The sequence below is a fragment of the Thunnus albacares genome, chromosome 11 (genome assembly GCF_914725855.1).
Source record: "Thunnus albacares chromosome 11, fThuAlb1.1, whole genome shotgun sequence".
NCBI classification, from domain to species: Eukaryota; Metazoa; Chordata; class Actinopteri; order Scombriformes; family Scombridae; genus Thunnus; species Thunnus albacares.
In genome coordinates this window covers 2,183,657-2,208,129 of record NC_058116.1, presented here as the reverse complement: position 1 = coordinate 2,208,129, position 24,473 = coordinate 2,183,657, and the positions used below count along the sequence as shown (strand labels likewise).

The 24,473-nt window shown below is 39.4% G+C and overlaps 2 protein-coding genes across 3 annotated transcripts in view; both read left to right on the top strand.

Moving 5' to 3' along the window:
- Positions 1–3,322: 3,322 nt before the first annotated feature.
- Positions 3,323–9,620, top strand: neurod1 (neuronal differentiation 1). Of its 2 annotated transcripts, none has more exons than XM_044366200.1 (4): positions 3,323–3,530; positions 5,484–5,746; positions 7,070–7,299; positions 8,456–9,620. In XM_044366200.1, exons 2-4 carry the CDS (start codon positions 5,496–5,498, stop codon positions 9,016–9,018), a joined length of 1,044 nt encoding a protein of 347 aa, XP_044222135.1. In that variant the 5' UTR covers positions 3,323–3,530; positions 5,484–5,495; the 3' UTR covers positions 9,019–9,620. The 2 variants fall into 2 exon arrangements, with proteins under 2 accessions (XP_044222135.1, XP_044222134.1); XM_044366199.1 differs by lacking the exon at positions 3,323–3,530 and adding an exon at positions 3,999–4,104.
- A 6,560-nt stretch (positions 9,621–16,180) lies between these two features.
- Positions 16,181–24,473, top strand: part of cerkl (ceramide kinase-like) — a 39,597-nt gene continuing 31,304 nt past the window's right edge. The window contains exons 1-2 of the mRNA XM_044366196.1: positions 16,181–17,171; positions 18,380–18,489. Coding sequence (XP_044222131.1) covers positions 17,038–17,171; positions 18,380–18,489 — 244 coding nt within the window. The 5' untranslated portion in view covers positions 16,181–17,037. The remainder of the gene's footprint in view (positions 17,172–18,379; positions 18,490–24,473) is intronic.

Below are 24,473 nucleotides of genomic sequence, written 5' to 3'. Positions count from 1 at the left end.
AATGAAAAATGTAATAACAGATGGAGAAGATAGTAACAACACAAAATATATCAAATATAATACACTTCAAACAATAAGGAACAACAACCAGAAAAGAGTAGCTATTATAAAAGTCCATTTTAGGAGGGTGAAAATAAGTAGTCTTAGTTTAAAAATGTTTACCTCCATGATCAGCTGAGGTCAAATATTCAACAGCAGTGGAGCACAGTAAGAAAATGCTCTCCCACCAATAGATTGCTTCTTAATCTTAGGAATAATGAGATGCACATGGAGGAACGTAAGGTCTGAGGAGTCCTGCCAAATAGGGAGGTGCTAATGAAGAGTTTTGGAGCATGTTACAGTTTGTCCAGTGTAGATGAATGCAACTTGATGTCATCATGTTGGCCAATAACAAGAATGAAAGCACATATTCTTGGTGAATGACTTTGTAATGTGAACTTAGTATTTCTACTGTTTACCCTGCAATGAAAGATCAAGTAGTTGCTAAAATCCTGTTGTGCAGCATTTTGGTGTCTGATAAGCCTTTAAACACAAATCTGTGCTCAAACTGGACTTCCTGGATGTATTTTTTTGTCTGACTGGTACCTTTTATAACACCACACTCACCAATGCAGCCCCCTGTGTTGTTTTAACACAGGTCTGCTTTCGGTCTGAATCCCTTTTAACTGTAGTTAAGTAATAACTGAGTCTGACAGGCCGTAACTGGGACAGCGATAGGCTGCTATTCATTTTGAATGGGCCCTGGCATTGTAGAGACTCAGACAGCACACAGCTATACTAGAGGGAATCATTGAGAAAGGCTCAACTTTCTGTTAATGTCCTCTGATGCAATTGCGCTCGTTTTGAGTCCTGTGGAATCTGAAGCACGGATTTGTTTACCACTCCATTCCACTATGTGAAAAAACTTTGCTGATCTTCACCATCTCCAACTTCAGTTCTCCAACATGATGTGTCTTTAACAAACCAACAGTATCTTAAAAAGAAGGACCACATGTGGAAACATCTCACTGACATTGTTAGTTGATTAGTATGGTGGCTACATTACAAAACAACCGTCCAGTTGGAGCGGAGTATGTAGATTATGTGCTCAAAGTAACATATCCACAGAGCTACAGATCAATCAAAGGCCAGAGACTGCCTACTACTTTCTATTTATGTTTGTATACACACCATGAGAGCATAGACTGGATCTCCAGGCAGGATGGGAAAATAAATACAGATGTCATCTGCTTAAATATGGAAATTTACGTTCAGTTCACAGAAGAAGTGGGAGCATGTGCAGTGAGAAAAGAAGCGGACCTAAGATGGAGCCTTGGGGTACTCCACAGGAGAGGGCACGGCAATCAGAGGAATTGTGAATAACACTGTGTGTCCTGCTAAGTACTGTATGAATGAAACCACTGAAGTGCAATGGCAGTGATGTCATCGTTGTACTCCAGATGACACAACATCATTTTGTGATCAGTGGTTTAAAACACGATGTTTAAATTAAGCAGAACTAGAACTGAGTAGAAGCTGAGCTCTGAGGTGAGCAACAGGGCACTGACTAGCTTGGTGAGAACAGTTTCAGTAGAATGAAATCAGACTATAAAAAAGGCTCATAGACCATAAGGTTACAGGTTTGTTCAAAATAGTCATGTTTGAAGCAGGAAAACAGAAGAAAAATATATTTGCTCTATCCCAGGTAATTAAATCATCTGAGTGTGAATCCAAATGATGAAAAAGTTACTCAAAACCATTAAAAAAATGTTTCTGCAGTCTGACACTACTCTCTCTCTCTCTCTCTCTCTCTCTCTCTCTCTCTCTCTCTCTCTCGCTGTGTTTGTGTGTGTGTGTGTGTGTTGAGTTTTCACTGGTTGCTTCCTTTGTATGAATAGGGTAATCTGACCTTCTCCACACACACATACACAGCCTGCAGTATAGAATAATAATTCTTATTCAGCAGCCTGCCACTATGCTGTTTGTTCACTTTTCTTTAAATAACTAAAGAAATGAATTATTGTCACCTTGCTGACGTTTATTTTCACACTTTTTGTCTGAAAGTCTTAATTCTGCTTTTACTATTAAATCATATGAAGATGTTAAAACAGTCAAATTGTCAATGTCAGGCTCGTTCAAGCTTGTCAAGCTTCTTCTTGCCTGTCCATAAGTGTGACATAACATAACTGAATTCTATTAATAAAAGAATAAAATCACATTAAAACCCTGTTCTGATCAAATCTGTCTTCATTTCATCTCTTTGTGTCTACATGTGTGTCTGCTACTTAAACCAGAGAGAGTGCTGTGCAATAACAGTATTTTTTTCCATATAATTATATTCACAATCCATTAAAACCAATGTAGCTGACTTCATAATAAAGAATTACATCTGACATGATCAACTGATGAAACTCCTCAGTTTTATATTCATTCATCCTGAAGTGAACAACAGAAGGGCAGAGAGATTGATTCTGTGTTAACCATTAGCTGTCAGAAGATCCACACTGATGGACAGACACACCAGTCCTCTAAAGTTGCCAGGTAACCTCCTAGCAACTGCTTTATCATTACCATAGCAACCTCTTCACTGGAGAACAGCCGGGTCCAAAGTCCACTGCTTCTCTCCTACTGGTCAGAGCTGATGCGGGCAGTCTGACTCACTGGACCACTATGATGAACCATAAGCCCTGCCCCACCGGGTTCCTCCAACTCTTCTTCAGTATATGTTGACTTTTTCAAACATGCAGTAGATGTAGCTAACAGGCTACATGAATAACAGTGCACATTTCCAGACATGTGACCGAAGGCAGTTCACATTAAAAAGTGATAGAAATAGTTTTGTGATGAATGAAAAAGGAGAGAGAAGTTCAAACCCTGGCTCCTCTCTCACCACCACACAGCTGACCAATCACTGCCTTACTGCAACTCTCAACTAAGTCATCTCCTCTCCCTCTTCTCTGTGGGTCCCTCCTCACCTCCAGGGGCCGAGCTGCAGCCCCTGTGAGTCCGGCCCTGAAATATCTAGATTACACTTTTTAAAAAAAATTCCTGATCTGACATAGATATCATCATCTTCTTCTTCTTCAAATACAAAATCATTTATTGTAAAACTTTACATATGTAGACCCACTCAAACATAAGCAACACACACAGCACACCTTCATCTTGATGTTTGTGTGTGCGCGCATGCGTGTGTGCATGAGGTGACAGATGGACAACTTTCCTCAGAGAGAGAGAGAGAGAGAGAGAGAGAGAGAGAGAGAGAGAGAGAGAGAATCTTTGGCTGATACAAATGGAAGATTTGTCACGTGATCCCCGGGGCCGTTTTAATGACGTACGCACCATATGGCGCGTGCCGGGAGGGTGGGGCCTCGATATGCTAATTAACCCCCACCATCACCACCATACTGTGCGTTCTGAGTATAAAAGCTGCATCACTCCACACACACACCTCAGACAGCTCAGAGCAGATCACGCACAGTCACGCACAGTCACGCACACAGAGCGCGCGGAATGCCTGCGATCTGACGGACAGCGCCTCATCACAACAGGTAGGTTTTGAAAAAAAATTAATAACCAACATCTGTTTGATGAATTCCTCCTCTGACTGGTTCCTCAGATGTTTAATATTTAATGTAACATTCAGGCTGATAAATCTGATCATTAAAAGCTCATTTCTACCAAATTAATAATCTATTAATGCAAATTGAACTGAGAGTCATCAACAGTGATTCAATAACTGAATAATGTGTCTCATCCGTATCACACTGAATCAGTTGCGTCTCAAATAAAACAAGAATCATTTTTTAAATAATCTGATGAGTGTTTATATTTTTATTTTATTTTATTTATTTATTTTAATTTCATTATTTCATTTGTTAGCCGTCTGCTCTCAGCCGCTCAGCAGGTTTGAACTCAAACATCCTTCTTCTCCATCACTTTTTTTTAATACATTTTTTTGAATGTTTGTTTTATTTTGTTTATTTGTGTTAGTCTGGTATGTCCGCTTACCCCCACCTGTCTCACCTCCACCTGTCTGTCTGTCTGTCTGTCTGTTAAATCCTCGGGACCAGACAGTGGAAAACTGGAATGAAAGAAAAACGGATTTCGTTTGGCTTCGTCAGCGTAGGGTCAATTATCCTAATATCACTATTGTTATTAGCATATTAGTATTATGATTATTATTTGAAAAGCTTTTAGCTCACTACTTTAATAAACGGTGGTTTTATCGGTGTCTTATATGACGGCATCAAATCTTCTGCTTCAGTTTTGAAGATTTTCTCTGCTGGTGTAGAAAACATTGTCAGAAATCATTCATAAAACTTTTACGTAAAAACAACAGATTTTCTTTCATTTTTACAGAATTTTTATTTGACATTTTGACGTCTTTTAAACAGATAAAAACTTTGAATTTCAATGAAGGAAGACGCAGATTTGAAGAGTTGAACTAAATAAAGAGATGATTCCGTTTCTCTGATCTGACGCAGTTTGTCTCTAAATTTTCTATTTTTCCCGACAGTGTTGTGATTTTCTAACAGGTAAATTTCAAACTAAATTTCAAATATCTAACAAGATTTTAAAGCCATGTGCAGAAAAACGTGTGTTTTTATCCTCTATAAAGAAAACTAACATAACGGGACTCTGCGGGACGTTTGAATATTCTCGCTGGTCACACAGAGTCATCCTCAACAGACTGAAGCTGCTTCTATTTCACTGCAAACACACAAGGACCATCTCACTCTGTCAACCCGCTAATACAACCTTACACATATTAAAAAAATGTTTTTAGATTACGATGATCAATCAGAATTACAGCTCGTAAATTCTCATTTTTCATTTAAACAGCTTAATCAGCTCTTTTTCTCTCTCTTTTTTTAAATTTCACACAAGTTAGAAATCACAGCAGCTCTATTAGATTTTTTAAAAAATTGTATTTATGCTCTATTTTATTGCAATGGCAATACACATGAGTAAATCAGGCTGGAAAACATAAAGTGAACACAGAGAAATGAACAAAGAACTCCAGGTCTGCTCTCAGGGGAATAAATCTTATCATTATTATAGAAGCACATAAATGTATGGACTAAATTTTAAATTATGATATTGTAAAATCTACAACAACCTAAATCTAAAAAACGATTTTGGACATTTTCCTTTTAACTGACACAATTTTATTTGTATTTTTTAATTTAAGTTTAATTGCAAAAAAATAAATTCAAGTTACAATAAAATATGCTGTCACTTCTGGTAAGATATGATATCAAATGTTTATATGAAAGTCAACGCCACCCCCTCATCAAAATATGAAAAATTATAAATGCGATTGTTATTTATAACTTGTGAATAATTTACCAAAACCTTAATAACAGCTGAGAGAATATGTTACAGATCACAATCAGGAATCTATTTACTACTAGGTTTGTCTATACAGAGAATAATGCCATAATAAACTCTATGCAGGAGTGCTTTATTGTTTTCTAATGAACATATCTCTTCTCTGACAGAGAATCAGCATCATGACCAGGTCTGTGCGGGAGGAGCCGGTGTCAGTGGAGTCGGAGGATCAACAGGAGCTGCTCAGCCCCACGGAAGGAGAATTAGAGCGAGGAGGAGCAGGAGGAGAGGAGGAGGAGAATCATTTCCACCGTCTGGAGGACGAAGAGGAAGAAGAAGAAGAGGAGGAAGAAGAGGAGGAGGAGGATGGGGAGAGCAAACCCAAGAGGCGAGGGCCGAAGAAGAAGAAGATGACGAAGGCTCGCATGCAGAGGTGTGGATATTGTTTTCTTTTTCCTCAGCTGACATTTGAAAAATTTGTTCTGATTTGTAAAAAAAAAAAAAAAAACACACACAGTATTTTCAAAGTTTGTCCTGAAGGTGGCACTAGAGGGAAAGTCAGGAGAGGTTACCAAAATTATAGGATTTATCATCTGGAGAGCAAGAATGCATCAGTAAATTTCATGGAAATCACTTGTTGAGATATTTTACTGTGGACCAAAGTGCTGACTGGACCGACATTATCATCACACAACAACATCAATGTGCACTGACATATCAGGATGCACCACTGTCCTATTTTCCCAGCATCTTCTTGCATCAACTTTCCAGAGAAACAGCAATTTGATCACATTCACTCCCCAGACTCCCCTGCTAGCCTCCCCAACTCTCACTTCTGTCTTTATGATGCGCCTGATGTGATGCCACACTATGCCATGTGGCTGGTTTTTTGTTGCATTTTAGGCCCTGCCTCTAATGGGACATAAAATCTTACCAAAACTGAATACGGCTAATCAACAGGAATACTTATATGTGAAAGAGGTCAATCATAACAAACCCACAGAGAGTTATCACCCGACTCTGCAGAGCTTTATAGCATCTTTCAGCTCATTGTTTAGTTTTTCCAGCCTGCAGCTTTAAGGTGTATTTACATCACAGCAGAAAACAAGGGTGGCTTATGCTGCACTTGCTGAGTTGGGTGGTGTAGTGATTTACCCCTTCAGGTGGTGCTGTACTAAACAGCACCACCATCATGTCTTCTGATTACTTGGCAGACTGACTTTGAAAAACCTACAAGCTACAATGCTAATGTTGCTAGCAGTCGATGCTTCAGTTTCAGAAACAGTAGTGTTTTTGTAAGAAGTTAGCTGCGTCTGCATGCTTACATTTCACCAAGCAAATATATTTTTTATCTGGTCTTGATATTAGTTCAACTTGTTATTTTACAGTTCTGGAAATTCAGAAATACAAGTGATTTTTTCTGCAGTGTGAATCCGCTGATGGACTGACTGAGTTCTCAGTGTGGGTCACATTACAGAAGGCACAAATGTCACTGCAGATTTGTAACTGATTTCTTTTAAAAACATTTTGGCTAAATTTGGTTCAGTTAAATTAATGTTGAGGTTACCTAAAATCTTGATAAAGATTCTAAAGATTCGTCTTTATTCGACATGCTACATGCTAATAACTCCCAGTTGCAGACAAATACTGTATCTGCACATACACTTACTCACAAGTGATTCCTGGATACTGGTGATCAATGTTAGGATGTTACAGATGTGATTATTTCTATCTAATCTGCTCTGTGTTTCTGCAGGTTTAAAGTCCGTCGAATGAAAGCCAACGCTCGGGAGAGGAATCGCATGCACGGGCTGAACGACGCTCTGGAGAGTCTGCGGAAAGTCGTCCCCTGTTACTCCAAAACCCAGAAACTGTCCAAGATCGAGACGCTCCGCCTCGCCAAGAACTACATCTGGGCCCTGAGCGAGATCCTGCGCTCTGGCAAGGCGCCTGATCTCATGAGCTTCGTCCAGGCGCTCTGCAAAGGTCAGCATCACCTTACAACAGACTGGACTGGGTCAACCAAGACCCTGACTCAGTCTGGGGCCTGATGTGTGATTCAACAAAATTCATATGAAGGGAAAATCATGTCCATGTGTCCTCCAGGAGGGCTTTTTAACACTGAAATGTCAGTAAAACCCACCAAAATTTGATACTCTCTGATTTTGCTAACAGTAGCAGCCCCTACAACCATAGTTAGGGATGCTACTGGCGCAAAACTTATTTTTAGATTGTGAGCTTTTTCAGTGGACATTAGTGTGGAGGTTGCATTCTCCTCCTTAATGAAGCAACATGTTCTCATAAGATTTCTTGGGATGTCCTTAAAACTGTGCTTTATTGAAAGTGAAATGGCACAGTTATAATTGGCTCAGTTTTTGTCCATTATTGCAGGGCTAAGGTCTGGCCAAATTGATTTTAGTCACATTTATATTTTGTTTGATGTATAAAAAACAAACATCCCTGATATGTCAATGATTATCTCTAAAAATCCACCCAAAATCCAATTTTAATTATATTTGGTTAGATATTTCTATACAAACCATAAAGCCATAAAATATTTCATATGGTGATGTCATAGCTGAGTGTGTTTCGTGGACTGGAGGTTTTTATGAGTTGAGCTCATGCTGCTCCGGCTCATTAAACTGTGTTTAACAGTGTTTGCAGGTAAACACGTGTTGTCAGGGTTAGTGCTGGGCGTGATCACTGACAGGTGTAAGACTGTCTTTTCCCTTTGATGGTTTTTATCTTTTCTCTCTGTCTGACTAGAGCTTTGAGCCTGAGTGGCTTTAAAGTAGATTTTTTAAATGTATGGTCCTCTGATGAAGCTTTGCGACCATATTTCAACTCAGACTTTCTCTATTAACATGTACATTTATTAACAGATATTAAAATATATTAACAATTATTAACATGTATTACTATTTTTAATAGGGTATGAAAACCTATTGACAAAAATAAGCAGGTATTAACAGCTATTCATATTTTAATTGATATACCAATTTAATACAATCGCACTAATATCTATTACACTTATTGACAGTCATTAACAACTACTACAACAGTAGTAGTGTTTAGTGGCAGGTATTAAAAGGCATTGTATGTATTGATCAGTATTGGCTGAATGTTGTCTTTCTGTTCTCAGGTCTGTCTCAACCAACCACCAACCTAGTAGCAGGCTGCCTGCAGCTGAACCCTCGGACCTTCCTGCCTGAGCAGACGCCTGACCTGCCCACTCACCTTCCCCCTACCGGCGCCGCTGCCTATCCTGGACACTTCTCCTACCAGAGCCCTGGGCTGACGGCCGGCCTGCCCAGCCCGCCCTACGGCACCATGGAGCCCTCCCACATCTTCCACCAGGTCAAAGGTCAGCCCTATGGCCCGCTGGAGCCCTTCTTTGATGGTGTCCTGGTGTCGGATGGCCCAGCGTTTGACCCGCCCCTCAGCCCACCTCTCAGCATCAACGGGAACTTCTCCTCGTCCTTCAAACACGAGGCCGTCACAGCCTCCGACTACGACAAGGGTTTCTCCTTTAGCGTTCACTACGGAGGGGGAGGAGGTGGGGGACACGTTGCCATCTATGGCGGTGGGGGGTCCAACCCCCGGTGCGGGGAACTGCAGGTGGACGGGCTGATGGGCTTTGACGGACACTCACACCATGAGCGGCTGATGAATGCCCAGCTGAACGCCATCTTCCACGATTCCTGAGGAAGAGGAGGACGAAGGACTCAGAGGCTGATGGAGACAGAGAGACGGACAGAGAGACCGTTATATGGAGAGACAGACAGTTCTGTGTATTTCTGTTGTTTCATAGCTGTCTTTCTTTCTTTTCTTCTGTCTTGTCTTCTTTCTGTCTGCATCAGGCTCTATGACTTCCTCACTTTGGTCACGAGGACAGTGACGTTGATGATGATGTCACATTGATGATGTAACCTTCTTTGTAGCGCTTCATCCTGCGGGAGACGCTCTCTGAATGTCTCGTTATTATCCGTATTATCACTTAAAATTAATCAACAATCAATAAGCAATAATCTGGAGGAAACTATGCAATTTTCTTAAAACCTGAGCGACGCTCAGCTGATAATTCCAAATGTTGAAAGATTTCTCTATTTTTGGGTCAGTGTGTGCGGCAGTGTTGGGCCAGCATTGGACCGGTGTTGGGCCGAAGTGTTCATGTTGTTCATGCTGTTTTTACTTTTTGCTTTTTATAACGTTCCTGTAGCTTTCTGTTAACATTTCATGTGACTCTTGTTCATATTTTATAACATAGATGTTTATAAATGCCTTTTATTAAAAGGATTTCAATGTGATTCACCTGCGAGAGTTTGTTCATCTGCTGCTGCAACGACAAAACAACAAGACACCTCCATCTAGTCCAGTTCATCTTTATTACTGAGACTGTAAGCAGTCTCTTTCAGTTCATTTTGGTCAAATTCACTTCAAATTGAACTTTATTCATACCATCTAAAAAGACATTCATACATAAAAGATAGAAACAGATAATAAAAACTGAACAATGTCAGTAAGTAAACACAATATGTTGTCAGTGTCACATATAACCTCTCCAGGTTTGGTTATACCATGGTTTTAAAGTGGACAAAGCCAAATTTAACCCCAAATGGGTTGAACCTGACTAATCAGAGTCAGCTGAATTTCCATTTGATGTTCAGTATGTGGGGTTGGAATGCCTGATTAATTGCCTGGATGAGTGGATGGATTTCGGGTATAGAGATGAAATGATTGATCAACAAGTTGATTGATAGAAAATTGATCTGCGCTTATTCTGGTAATCGATCAATCCTTTGAGTCATTTTTAAGGCAAGCCTTTCAAATGTGAATATTTGTTTTTATAGTCTTCAATGAAATACTGAATATCTTTTGGTTTTGGACCATTGGTTGAACTAAACAAGGAATCTGAAGACGTCACCTTAGGTTCTGGGAAACTGTGACGGATATTTTTCACTATTTTTTTTGTTGACCAAAATTCTTGCTTTCCAATCAAAGTAGAATTTTGCAAAGTAATGCTGCCTTTCTGTCTTTTTTTTTGGTTTTTTTTGAAGACGAGGTTGTCTCATTTAAATAAAACTTCATTGGAAATATGATTGTACTCTTTATTGGAGTGTGGTCAATGGATTAAACAGATCGGGTCACCAAGTTTACCTTCAGTTCCAGCACCCACACCATGACTGGCTGATCGAACCGTACAATGTTAGCATAGAAGTCATGTTCTGACCATGCAAAACAGTTGAATAAAACATTTAGTGTAAATTATAAATGCCAATGACAGGATTAATAAAATTGTACAGTGTCTGCCCAGTTTAAGATGATTCACCAACCAGCTCACAAACCTGCAGACACCATAAAAAATCAGCTGAAACCAGATTCAAGACTCAAATCTTTCATAAGAGGAGATAAAAGGTTTCTGTATGACATGACAACACTGTTATTTAAAGTATGCGACTAAACACATCAGGAGAAAACAGATACAGTATCTCCTTACAGAGAAAACCCAGTTAACATGTTAACACCATTATCACCCGACTGAAGGACAAACCTAGGATTACTCTGTCTGTGTGTGTGTGTGTGTGTATGTGTGTGTGTGTGTGTGTGTGAAGGGCACAGATGTTCGTTCTGCAGGCAAGATTTTAATTTATGAAAATGATCTCGTTTATGCATGAGAGCACCCCTCCATGCACACTGCTGTCCTGCTGTGTGTGTGTGTGTGTGTGTGTGTCAGTCACCAGGAGCAATATGGTGGCCGTATCCCACCATTTAGTCTGTTAAAGGGAAATTCCGATATCTTTTAACATGGACCATATATTGCCATCATTTTGGGTCTAAGTGACTAACGGGGACAAAGAGTGAGAGCGCTTCAGCTGGCAGCTGTTAAACAGGCTGCAATGTAATTCTTGGGAACAATTGTGCCCGTCAAAGTATGTCCACTAAAAGTGCTTGTTTTTACCACTGATGTGCTCAAATTGCTATTATAAGTGTCTGACAATGAAAGTTAACACAGGAACTAGACATCTGTAGCAGCATTATGGCTCACTGCACAGGGAACTAGGTAAACACCCAGGGAACACAGGTTGAAAAATACCAGAATTTCCCTTTAAAGTGGAATAACAATGAGAGAAAGTCAGACTGCAGCATTAAGATTCATCCTGTTCAAATGGTGTTTTCAAATGTTTTAAATTGAATTAATGTCAAGATACTGGACAGATACATGTAGAGATCTAACACCAAATTTAAATTGCTTGAAAAAAGCTGAGCTATTAACTTTGTATTTTTTATTGGATATTATTTGTACAATGTCATGTGGACACATCTCATTACACTCAGAGTACTCTCAGAGCAGTATTAGCAGTATTAATAGTAGTATTAGCAGTGATAGAGGTTTTGTGCTTCAGTCTGTGGGCTGATCATAACACTGATTAATGCAGCTTAAACTCATCCATCTGTCACCGACACACATGCTGTGTGTGTTTGAGTTGTAGCTCATATATGGACTTTATAGCACAGCCAGGGAAAGGTGTCTGTTAAAACCATGTATGAGGACACCTTCAACGGTCAGTGCTATACTAACTAACCTTATTAAGAAGAAGTAAGTAAGTAAGTAAGTAAGCTTTCATTTATATGGCACTTTTTAAGACACACAGTTACAACGTGCTTCACAGACACATACACATGCAAAGTTGAAACAGATAGATTAATGAAACAGACAAACATGACACAGAGAGAAATCAACCAAAATGAAATAAAGCAGGACATGGGAACAAGAAGGGAGGTCTATAGAAAGAGTTGCCAATATAAATGGGTTTTGAGGCATCATTTAAAACAGTCCAAGGATTCAGCCAATCTAACAGATTGTGGAAGATGATTCCACAGAGTTGGAGCTAAGAATGCAAATGCGCGGTCACCTTTTGATTTGCGGTTTGAGTGGGGGATAGATAGAAGATTTTAGGATTGAAGGTCATGAAGTGGAATGGGGAACAAGGAGCTCAGAAGTGTAGCTAGGGGCGAGGTCATGGAGTGCTTCATATGTAATCAGCAGGATCTTGTAGTTTATTCTGAATTTTACCGGAAGCAAATGGAGGGATGCAAGAAGAGGGGTAATGTGGGACCTACAGCTAGTTCTGGTTAGAAGTCTAGCTGCTGTATTTTGGATGAACTGTAAACGTTTTTGAGAAGACTGACTGAGGCAGGTGTAGAGAGAGTTACAGTAGTCTAACCTGGAGAAAATGAATGTGTGGATTAATTGTTCAAGAACAGTAGGGGTCAATATAGTATTTCTTGACTGAAAAAAACAGGACTGGACAAGCTTATTAACATGATGTTCAAATGTCATATACTATCGAAGATGATACCAAGATTCTTAGCAGTGGATTTAATGTTCGGGTGAAGTGGGCCAATAAACTGAGTAGCAGCTTCACTTCAGTTTTGTCAGGGTTTAGATGGAGAAAATTTCGGGTCATCCACTCTTTGGTAGCAGCTAAACAATCATGGAAGGAGGACAGTTTGTTGAAGTTATTGGGTTTGGCAGAGATATAGATCTGAGTATCATCGGCATAACAGTGATATGATATTTCATGAAAGCGGCTGAACAACTGACCCTGAGGGAGCATGTACAATGAAAACAGGATTGGCCCAAGGACGGAACCCTGAGGGACTCCGCACTGGAGGGGAGCTAAGGAGGAGGATACATGATTATTAACACAGACATTAAAAAATCTATTTGTTGAGTATGAATGAAACCAGTTATGCAATCGATCAAGTAGGATGGTATGGTCGATGGTATCAAATGCAGCAGTTTAGTCAAGAAGAATGAGAATGGAGTATTCACCTTTGTCAGCGTGCATGAGGATGTCATTTGTTACTCTTAATAGTGCTGTCTCAGTACTGTGTTTGTGACGAAAACCAGATTGAAATTTATCAAAGATTCTATGATCCTCAGTCAGGTTCCAGAGTTGGTCAGTGACAATTTTTTCAAGGATTTTTGATAGAAAAGGAAGTTTGGAGATGGGTCTATAATTCTCTGACCGGGCAGGGTTCATAGACGTTTTTTTAAGGAGAGGCTGGACTGGAGGTTTTAAAATAATCAGGTACAGTGCGAGAAGAGAGAGAATAATTAATAATGGAGAATAGAGAGGGACAGTACAGGTAGGACGGACTCACAGGTGCCCATGAAGATACCTCCACTGATTCTGTTAAAATTCACAACAATAATACAATGTGTTCAAATAGCACAAAACTGCTCTGTGAGGCTGTACTGTGGCACAGCAGTGCTCTGAGTCAAATGCTAATGTCAGCATGCTAACATGCTCACAGTAACAATACTCACATGCTGATGCTAAGCCAGTGTTATGGTTACCATATTCACCATCTTAGTTTAGTGTGCTGTGTGTTGCTGATGGGAATGTCATTGGTTTTGCAGGTATTTGGTCATAAGTTTATTATAGCTTGGTCATCAGTTTATTCATCCACACAGTAGTGCTGTGCAGCGTCTCTGCTGTAGTGGAGTTGCCAGAAACGGTCGGTGTGCATGTTTTAGTTTTAGTCTCTGTACAAGAGAGGTCTTCTGGTTATTCTTATTACAGACTCTGTCTAACAATAGACTGAATGATGAACTTCTACTTAATGTAATGTTATGACCTTCTGATTTAATATTTTTCTAAAGGCCTACACATAACTGATGAAGGTCAGACAGACTGAAACCTTGTGATTTAATGGGTGTTGCAGCAGTGGGTGAGACAGTGTGTGGGAGTTCTTCTTATTAGTCTCTGTACAGGCACATTGGTACCAAACATAGCAACCTCAATGTGACAACAAGGCTTTAAATACTATAGTGTATACTTGTAATGTACAGGGACTGCACTAGACTCTGTAGTAGTCGCAGGATGTAATTCCCCCTGAAACTACTAACTCACATTATGGATTTTCTCTTTGTGTACGAACATTTGAGATATAATATGTTCATTAGTGAGTCTTTACAGGTACGTATGTATTGGACATACAGAAATGAAATTTATATATCAACCTTTTCCTCTTAGTCTTTGAAAGAAAATGCTGAGCTTTTCCTTAACACGTCTTGAACCAATGGAACCAACAAACTCATGCTTGTAACACATACATAAAATAAAATTAAAGCCCCTGAAAATCTTGGTTTCAAATCTTTCGAGTTTTCTTGTAAGCAAAGTAATTTAAATTCAATGTTTCTTGCCAAAACATATTGTGTATCCTTTAGTTCTAGCAAACGTGCTGGATGCATTTTCTTCCCCATAAAACATTTTCAAAGCCGATTTTTGAACATTTTAAATCTTACATTGTTAACACAGCTAGTTAGCTTCTCATCTCTGCCTCTGTAGATACGTTGCTACGTTTCTTTGCATGTTACTGCTATCAACTGTTGATGAGTGGAATAGTGTGAAACTATCATCAGGAGCGTGTACTGTGTCAGTCTCATGCACATGCACGACAAAATCAAACAGGAACCAGCTCGTTGAAACATTGCTCCATAGCGCTACTAGTGGTAAGAAAAGTATCTCCTTTCATTTAAGTGTTTCTCTATAACATTAAGCATGTAATGCAAAATAATAGACAATGAAAGTTAAAGTTTGGAAATAACATCCTTAACGAGGCTATAATCAATATCTTTATGATAAGTGTATCAAATGTCAGTGTGTAATGTGTTGGTTGTGGCTGGGTAGTGATGAGCCTACAGAGAATTATCAGTGACTCTGCAGCTCCCCTCGGCTTCACGGACCTGTAGGCAGGTGTCAGCTTATTGTTTATATGTCCAGCTACAACTTTACTGTTTTGGTTCATTCTCAGCGCTCTCATAGTGTTGTTTTCAGCCGCAGCAGGCAGCTGTTTTCAGAGAAAAAGCTTGAAAAACCCACCGTACACTACGTGCTCCACTACATGTCAGAAGGAAATATTGCACTTTCTGCTCCACTACATTTATTTGACAGCTATTGTTACTGGTTACTTTTCAGATTAAAATTGTACGTGAAATGACATTACAATACATTGTTTAAGATTAAATCAGTAATTAAATAACTTAAAACTCCAATATTTCATAAAGAAGCAAAGATTTGATAAAAGTCTGAAGAGTGAATCCAAATTTGTGTATCAGAACTTTGTTTTTTCTTCTTTCCTCTCCCATCATCTTTACCTTGGGAGGCAGCTGGATTCGCGAGATCACGAGATCATGTGAGAACCTATCTTGTTAGGCTTCAAGTTACGCGCTTGTGTCCGAACCACTGGTGGCTTGGACCAATCAGTATCCTATGATTCTCATATGATCATGCAAATCCAGCTGCCTTTCAATGTAAGACGGTGAGAGACAGAGGGTTCATCCAATCACCTGTAAAGTATTTTTTGAAAGTGCCTGCCCTTTTCCAAACAGTTTCCAAGGACGACTTCTCAGATGGTTCTGTGTAACAAACCATCTGGCACGTCAGGTTACCATCATCTCACAACCCCTCAGATTTATCATGTGGATCTTTGGAGGGCCCCGACCCCCAGATTGGGAACCACTGGACCAAACTGTAGTTAAGTAGTGTAAACTAGCTCCTCTTTGAATAGCTACAACAGTAAAATGCTGCATATACACACTGATGCATCAGTATTAACAAAGTACTTTATTAAATGAATTGAATATATCGGTCACAAGGACCTAGAACTTTTACTTTTAATAGTTTAGTAAATTTAACTGCTAATACTTCTGTACTTTTACTTAAGAAGAATTTTAAACACAGGACTTTTACTTGTAATGGAGTATTTTTACATTGTGGTATTACTACTTTTACTTAAGTAAAGAATCTGAGTAGGGTAAGGTAGGGACGGTTGCAACAGTGTCTAATTCTTAATACCTGGTTGAACTTCGGTTGAGAGCTCGCAGTGTTGTGCCTGCACTTTGCTCGACGCAGTGAAAAGCCGTCGTGGTGCAGCACAAGCCACTGGAAATAATGGGTTTCAGAGTGCAGTTGTGCTGTTGTCACATTGTGTCTGAAAGGGAATTAACACTTAACATGGTAAGATTAACAACAGCCACACATAGGGCAGACCTCTTTACCCAAACAAACAAATTAACTGTGATATAGTACATTGTTAAAATACTCAGATTAATATGACAAAATAAAAAAAAGTAAGGAGGACATTTTTTATGCATTTTAATGTATGTTGCAACCGTGCCTGGAGACCATTGCAACTGTCCTCAGGTACGGGGTCAGTTGCAACACCTGACTTCTTCTCTTCAAATGCAGTAGTCTCAGAATAACTAAGAAAAATGCAAAAAGTGTTGCAACCGTCCCCATCCACCACTGAGTATGGATGTATGTATCATGACCTCATAGAGAGCAGCAGCAGTCACATACTGATCAAACTGGCAACCTGTTGATTCAAGCAGCAGAACAGAAGCTGACATAATCAATCATAATGACCTTCTAATCGATCATAAACTGATCAAAAGACTCCTCTCACTGTGCGCGCGCTCCCGCTTGGATGTAGGCTATACGCAGGAGCGCGCACCGGTGAATCCGCCGCGTGCCCGAGCTGAGAGTCCGGTAAAGCTGTCTCCATAGCGACGACACCCCGGAAATACACCGTAACCTGCCGGTGATCAGCTTACTACACGTTCATCTGCTGCTTTGTTTACCAGAGAGGAACAAACTCGTAACCGCCGCCTTTGTTTGTTTGTTTGTTTTTTCGTCGGTTGAGTCCGTAAACATGTCGGAGCCCGAGGAGGAACTGCAGGGAAAGCAGAGAGAGAGCACGAAGAAGAAGAAGAAAGAAAAACGGAGCGGGAAGAAGAAGAAGAAGAAGGAGGAGGAAGAGGAGGAGGAAGAAGAAGAGGAGCAGAGGTGAGGTGTGCTCCATGCAGGTTCTACACAGAACCGGCTCTCTGATTGGTCCATATAACAAACTGAATCAGAGCAGAGAACAGTTATGTTATCAAAATCACAACAACTAAGTTCAAGTTAAATATCCTGCAGTAAAAGTAAAATGATGTGTCCTGTCAGAGGATCACGTGACTGACTCTAACAGGTTGGCTGTCAGAGCTCTTTAACATGCATTTTAACTGACAACAGCCACATGTATTTCATGATAAATGTGTAAAATGTTACCTTCAGATAAATGTAACAGAGTTTATTTGATTATTTGCATATTAATAGACGTCCAGACTGGGCTAGAATGACCTTTGAACCTCAGCTGTATTTTTGATGTCTGATGAACAACACAAGGAAGATAAAGAGAAGAAATTATTGCATTTTTATTAAATATATTAAAGCTCCCCTACAGACATGTTTTGAGACATACGAAACCTTTGCTCCACCCCTGACACATCTGACCAATGAGTGGAGTGAATGTTCTCACATGGCGTTTAGGGATGCGTTTTAGTTTGCATGATTTTTTTTTTCAGTGAGAAAAAAATCGAACCAATGGCAAAATACAACAAGGGGCGGGCTGCTCCTAACAATTATTTTCATCACTGATTAATCTGTCAATTATTTTCTTGATTAATTGATTAGTTGTTTGGTCCATAAAATGTCAGAAAATGGTGAAAAACATCTTTAAACGTCTTGTTTTGTCCACAACCCAAAGATATTCAGTTTACTGTCATAGAGCAGTAAAGAGAATTGTGAGTTTTTTCCCTTAAAAAAATGACAATGACATAAAAACAGTAATTATTTTAATAGTTGGCAACGAAGCCATTAATCATTGAAGCTCAAGTACACCAACTCGTCCACTGATTTGATGCTCATAGGTACACATCTTTAACTCAGGTTTGAGGTGAGCACAGAGAAATCTCCCTGTGCAGCAGACGAATGTGAAAACAGCCTTCTAGTGTCAGACTCTCCTGTTTACTTTGTGTCTGATTCAGATTCACTGACATCAGAGAGAAGCAGTGAGAGAAGTGAAACAGTTTGACATTTGTGACACATCAAAGACCGATGATAACATCAGCATGACTTACTGATTGATTTATCAGTCGCTTCATTGATAAATATGTCAGTTTCAGACCTCTGATTGGCTGATATTTAACTCTGTGTGTGTGTGTTTGTGTCAGCGAGTGTGTTGTGCTGCGCGGGATCTTCAAAGTGGGGAAGAAGAGTCATGACGTCCTGCTCACCCGAACCAGAATGACCTGGACCCCCATCACACCGGAGACCCCCACAGGTCAGTTACCATGGTGACGGGATTGTCATGGTGATCGGTTATCCCGCCGATGTCAGACAGACAGGAGGACAGACTGTGTCTCTGTCGAGGCAGCTGGTGCTGTAATGGAGAAGTTCTGTCATGTTGAGACCACCTGAAACATGACATCTGGACACACACACGCACACACACACACACACACACATGCACGTACACACACACACACACACACAGAGGGGTTGTGCGTTGCTTGTGTTAGATCCTTGTGACTTCAGTTTTGGCGATTTGATCTGTTTGTGTACTCTCAACAATTCAGACTGTATTTTTCACCTTGTACACATCATACCAACACCGCGACAGTCCACAGAAATCTGCTGCCATACTCTTTGTTGACAATGAAATTTACTGACCACCATCAATGAACCTGTTCATGAGGAGCTGCACACTCGTGAGATTTGATCGTTAGCATCATCAACTGCTCTAAAACTGCCATATAAGACTAAGTGTTCCGCATTTGTGGGTGAGTTTCATTCACACAAAATGTTACCGAAGAGTAAAAACAAGAATTGTAGGTTGTAGAGCTTTAAGTCCTGCTGTCAGAATGAGCAGACACATTTATCAGTGTCAGTAGTTGTACTAGTTGAGCTGAAACAATTAGAAAATATGAATCAAACTGCCGACGACATGTCATCAGATCAGCACTGTACTGTGACAGAAATAAAGAGGAAATGCTTTGACATGAATTTAGATGCAAAAAAAACCATGACTCCATGACTATATGAAAGGAGGTCATGTGACTGATATATTAGAGGAGAGAATATTACAGCCGACAGAAGGTGATGTTAGACTGTCAGCTGCAACACAGGATGATGCTGGACAGAGAAGTGATGCAGCTGTTTACTACTGAAATACAGAAGCTGCTGTGCTGAAATACGCCAATAAAATCTCAGTAAAATGGACATGATGATGATGATGATATTGTGAATTAATTTCACATGAAGTTGTCTTAATTTCGGTTAAACCATTTAAACCTGAAATGAATGTGGATGAAAGCATTATGATTTCAGGTCAGATGAGTTGTTTTTGTAACGACTGTATCTGTATTTGACTCATACGATGTCTCTGGACCAGTTGTACATTTTGTTTTGATCTAAGTACCAGAAAATTGTTGAATGCCACAAATTCAGCACCTGCTTCTTAAGAATGAATGAATGAATGAAATGCATACAAATGCTTTCCTTATTTAACAACGAACTCAAGAGCTGTGTGAGAACACTCCATATTTACTATTTACATTAAACTGTCCACCAGTTTTAGTGTGTAAATGTTGTGTAAAGTGTCCTCAAACATCCCCACACCGGAATGAGGTGTCCATGGCATGTGCACCACTTTTTGCTGCTTACAATCCCACAGTGCATTACATTATATTTATTATTATTATTTTCTCTTCATCCAACGTACAATAATGGATTTAAGGAATCTGTGAATTATCATCTTTTTTTTTGTCTTTCTCCTCCCTCTCCTCTCCTCTGAGCAGGGCCACCAGCATCTCTCATACAGTCTCTCAGCCATGTTGACTTCCTGCAGCTCTGATCACAGCAGAAGCTGACAGAAAGAGATTCCTTCTTGTGTGATTACTGGGAGTAGCAGAAACTCAGCTAGTTTTTATTTTGCGAGAGGAGAAGAGTATGAAACTAAAGGAGCTAAAAAAGGAGCTTCCTCCAGTTTGGAATGAACAGTGTGACAAATCTTCTGTAGGTTAACACAGTTTTTTTCATATTGTGGTAATATTTTGGTATAGTGATATGTGATATGATGATATTATTGTGATGATTATGATGATATTATTTTGGTAATATCCAGTGTTGTGTGTTAGATTTTGGTTGAAATCCATTCAGACAGAACTGGTCAGTGGAGCAGGATGAAGGTGTAAATACAGTGTGGTTGAAGCCAATCTGTTTTGCTGTATTTCATCCAAGCTAATGTCATTAAGCCAGCACTGTATGTGTGTGTGTGTGTGTGTGTGTGTGTATGTGTGTGTTGGCAGTAGTAGAGAGCAGTTGGTTCAGCCCGTGGGGGGTTATTAGAGTCTCTCAGTGTGAGGAGATTAACACACACACAAACACACACACACGCAGTCAGCCTGTCAGCACGATGTGTGTGTGTGTGTGTGTGTGTGTGTTGATTAGATATTTCTATAGAAATGGATCAGCTGTTGTTGTTTATTTCTACACATGAATTCATCCTGTCTCACCCAGCAGCCTGTCTGTCTGTCTGTATGTCTGTATGCCAGGGAGGTGAGACCTGACCTGACAGTCAGTCAGTATACCAAAACTCTGGTTGGTATACGTATCGTACCTGCAGTAGTATTAAAGTCAATCAATCAGCAGAATTTTCAATAATCAGTTAATTAATCAGTTAGTTTGAGGCATTTACCAAACAAAATGATCAGATCATTATAAATTGAATATCTTTGGTCAGACAAAACAAGCAATTTGAAGATGTTACCTTGGGCTCTGGGAATTTTTATCAATTTTCTGGCATTTTACAGACTAAAAAATTAAACAGTTAATAGAAAATAATCAAGAGATTAATTGATAACAAAATAATTGTTAGTTGCACCAATAATTTCAAATGATATCCAGTCCAGTTGGCAGTAAGTATACAAGAAATCAAAGTACTTTACTGTTTTGTACGATAATGGAATACACACGGGTTTTGATTAAACTGCGACTTTGGAATGCCAGTAACAATTCAACTTAAATACAAGGACACAATCATGTTTGTGCAAAAATTTAATATTTCTTTTGTTTTCCAAAATCTTCCAGCAGCTGTTTCACTACCATCTACAATTTGTGTTTTTCTAACTGTCCCATGTACCTCGACAACTCAAGTTTACTTTGTATTCATATTATCTTCAAGTTTACTGAACTTTTCCCAGTGCCACCACTGTAGACAGTAAACCATCATGCAACATGCTCAGCCTTAGTATTAGAATGCAACTGAGACACTCTGCTTTACTTCTTTCTGGGTGGAGAGCTAAAAATTCCTACAGACAGTAAAGTATCTCTGGAGGTTTGAGGACCAGTAAGAAGTGTGAAGAAACAACAACTGATCACTTTACAATCAATTTACTACAGAGCAGTTTACACAATCAATGTCATCTATGACTACGAGGAGTGATGCAGCGCTGCAGCCCGTGTGTTTGTGTGTGTGTGTGTGTGTGTGTTTCTAAATGATGATCCATAACTCCCCACAGTGAGCCACATGGCCTGGTCACATGAGACTGGACTGCCACTGAGTGTGTGTTTGTGTTGCGGTGCCGTCCCTACATGTTTAATTGTTTATCTTAGGGTTCAGACCTGGTTCTAGTATTACGTTTAGAGTAAGGAGAAGATGATGCCTCCATACAGTGAATACGGTACAAGGTCCTCACAATGATATTAATAATACCAACATAATATATATACTGTTTGTGTGTGTGTGTGTGTGTGTGTGTGTGTGTGTGTGTGTGTGTGTTTGTTGGCACAGTGGGCCAGTGGGGGCATGATTGGAAATTCATCTCCATCTGGAACCAACCAACATGCTACCTGTGACAGGCAATACTGTGTGTGTATCTGTGTGTGTGTGTGTGTGTGTGTGTGTTTGTGCAGTAGCTCTGTAGGTTCTGCCAACTTAGATCAGACTCACCTTCATTGGGGTGGATGGAAAATCTGTCTCTCTCGTTTCATTTTTGCAATTTCAATTTGCTTTAATGAGATAATAATAACAATAATGTTATTATTATTATTAGGCTTTGTTTTTTATAGCATATTTCATACAAAAATGCAATACATTGTGTTGACACATGATGTATGCCAGAGGAAAACAATGGATCCAACTTTTGTGTTTTAGCCTATTTTAGCTCCTAGTTTTGGTTTTACTGCACATTTACTGTTTGGTTCATGAAAATAATCATAAGTTGCAGCTCTATTGCATTTTATAGATGAAAAAGCAATGGTCGTGCAACTGATTACTGATAATTATGGAGTGAGCTAGTGAGGGTCTATGAACGAGTCAGTGGTTTTGGTCACAGTTAGAGCGTCTGTAGCTTTCATAATGTGATGTGTGTCTGTGTGAAACAGAAGATGTGGACGGGGTGTCATTTCAAGAGGAATTTGATCAGATTGTTCAGATTTGATTGGCTGTGACATATATTTGGTATATAAGAAGAGATAACAATTAACAAATAACACAGAGACGCAAGAATTAGAACTTGCAAAATGTATTATTCATTTCACTTGTCTTTAAAATGAGTTGATTGAGCTGGTGTGTTGTGTAATGTTTACATGCGTACAAGCAAACTTTACTAAGCTTCGAGAAAGTTTTACACATTTGGAATCTCCATGGATTAAAAATTCATAATACAAAAAGTAATAACTGACTTTGTTTGCAGGCGTCCTGTCAACAGTTTTACAGATGACTTTTTATTGGTCAATGACAAAAATGTTTTCTTGGTGACTTGGGACAACAAGTTGCAGTACCGTGGTCGGCCACTGGGACAGACTGGCAGCACAACTCGCTCTGTATCAAATCAGTCAATAACAAATATGTTATGGATCAAGTCTGTGTGTGTTTGTTATGTAACTCTGAGTCTGAGTTCCGCTGACACTATCCTCAGAGGATTGGATGATTAATCTGACAAGGACCAATCAGATTTCAGAATTCCTCCCTGATTACGCTGATTGCTTGACAGGTGCTACTGTATGTTCTGCTGATCAATGGATTAGTGAGTAATGCAGTTAATAATATTATGTAATGTGAACACAGACGGACCAGCAATACTACGCTGGTATCAGTGAGCAGATATGTTATTCACAAACTTATAAATTCAGACGTTGGACTGATGAGTGAACAGCAGCAGTTTTAAAGAAACAGTGCAATATTAGGGAAATCATCATTGATAGTTGCAGCTAACAAAGTTAACTGTATGAGGAGGAATTATTCAAAGGGACATTTAGGAACTTCTATGGCATTATCCCCAGAGCAGATGAGAAGATGGATATCAGTTTCATCTTTTTGTGTCCATTACAGAGAAAGGTCCAGGACGTGTTTAGTCTAATTTAGTATAAGATTGGAAGCAACAAAGGAAACTGCTTGCCTAGTTCCATCAAAGCAGAAAAACAAGACACTTTCCAACAGCTCCAAAGCTGTCTGCTTTAAATGTTGTATCATTTGTATTAAGCAAATAGAAATGTTCAAAGCTAGCTAACAAGATACAAGAAAGAAACATCTGAAACATCCACTCAGAAAGTTTCAGATTCTGTTGCTGTGCAGCTAATGGTGAGTCGAGGTGAGAGATTCAGGTTACTTTGTAGAACTTGAAATAATTCACTTTGGATTTTGGAGCCATTTTGAATGAGAATCTTTTTTGAACATCTTGTTTGTTGAGCAAGTGTTTAAATAGAAGTGATAAAAGAAGAGATTTTGGTTTTAGCAGCATTTAGCATTGAAGCTATTTGTTGACCAATAACTCTAAGCACAAAAGTCCTGTCTTCATAGTGTGGTCACCAGGTTTGACCTCTGTCTTAATTCTACTATCAGCTAAACCCAGCTGATTACAGGACAGATGGGTGAAAAGCTTGTTCGTTAATAAGATACATTTTAATATTTTTTCACTTTCAGGTTTAATGTTTTCATTGATTTCCTTCCTTGCAGCCATTGGTTTCAGTAAATTTCTAAAAAAAAAAAAAAAAAAAAAAAAACACTTTCAGTGAAATTTGCTTCAGAGAGATGAACCCTCTCAATCAACATTCAGCCACCTTAACTTTGTTAAGAGTTGTGTTCTCTTTGTGGGTAAAACAATGAAAGAACAGTTTCCCCCTGCTTCCAGTCTTTGTGCTAAGCTAGGCTAAACATGTCCCTGACCTATCTCTGTGCTGGACAAATAGAGATTAAAGTGATGTCAACCTTCTCACCTGACTCTGTGTAAGACTGCTAACAAGCACCAACAACAAGAACCAGCC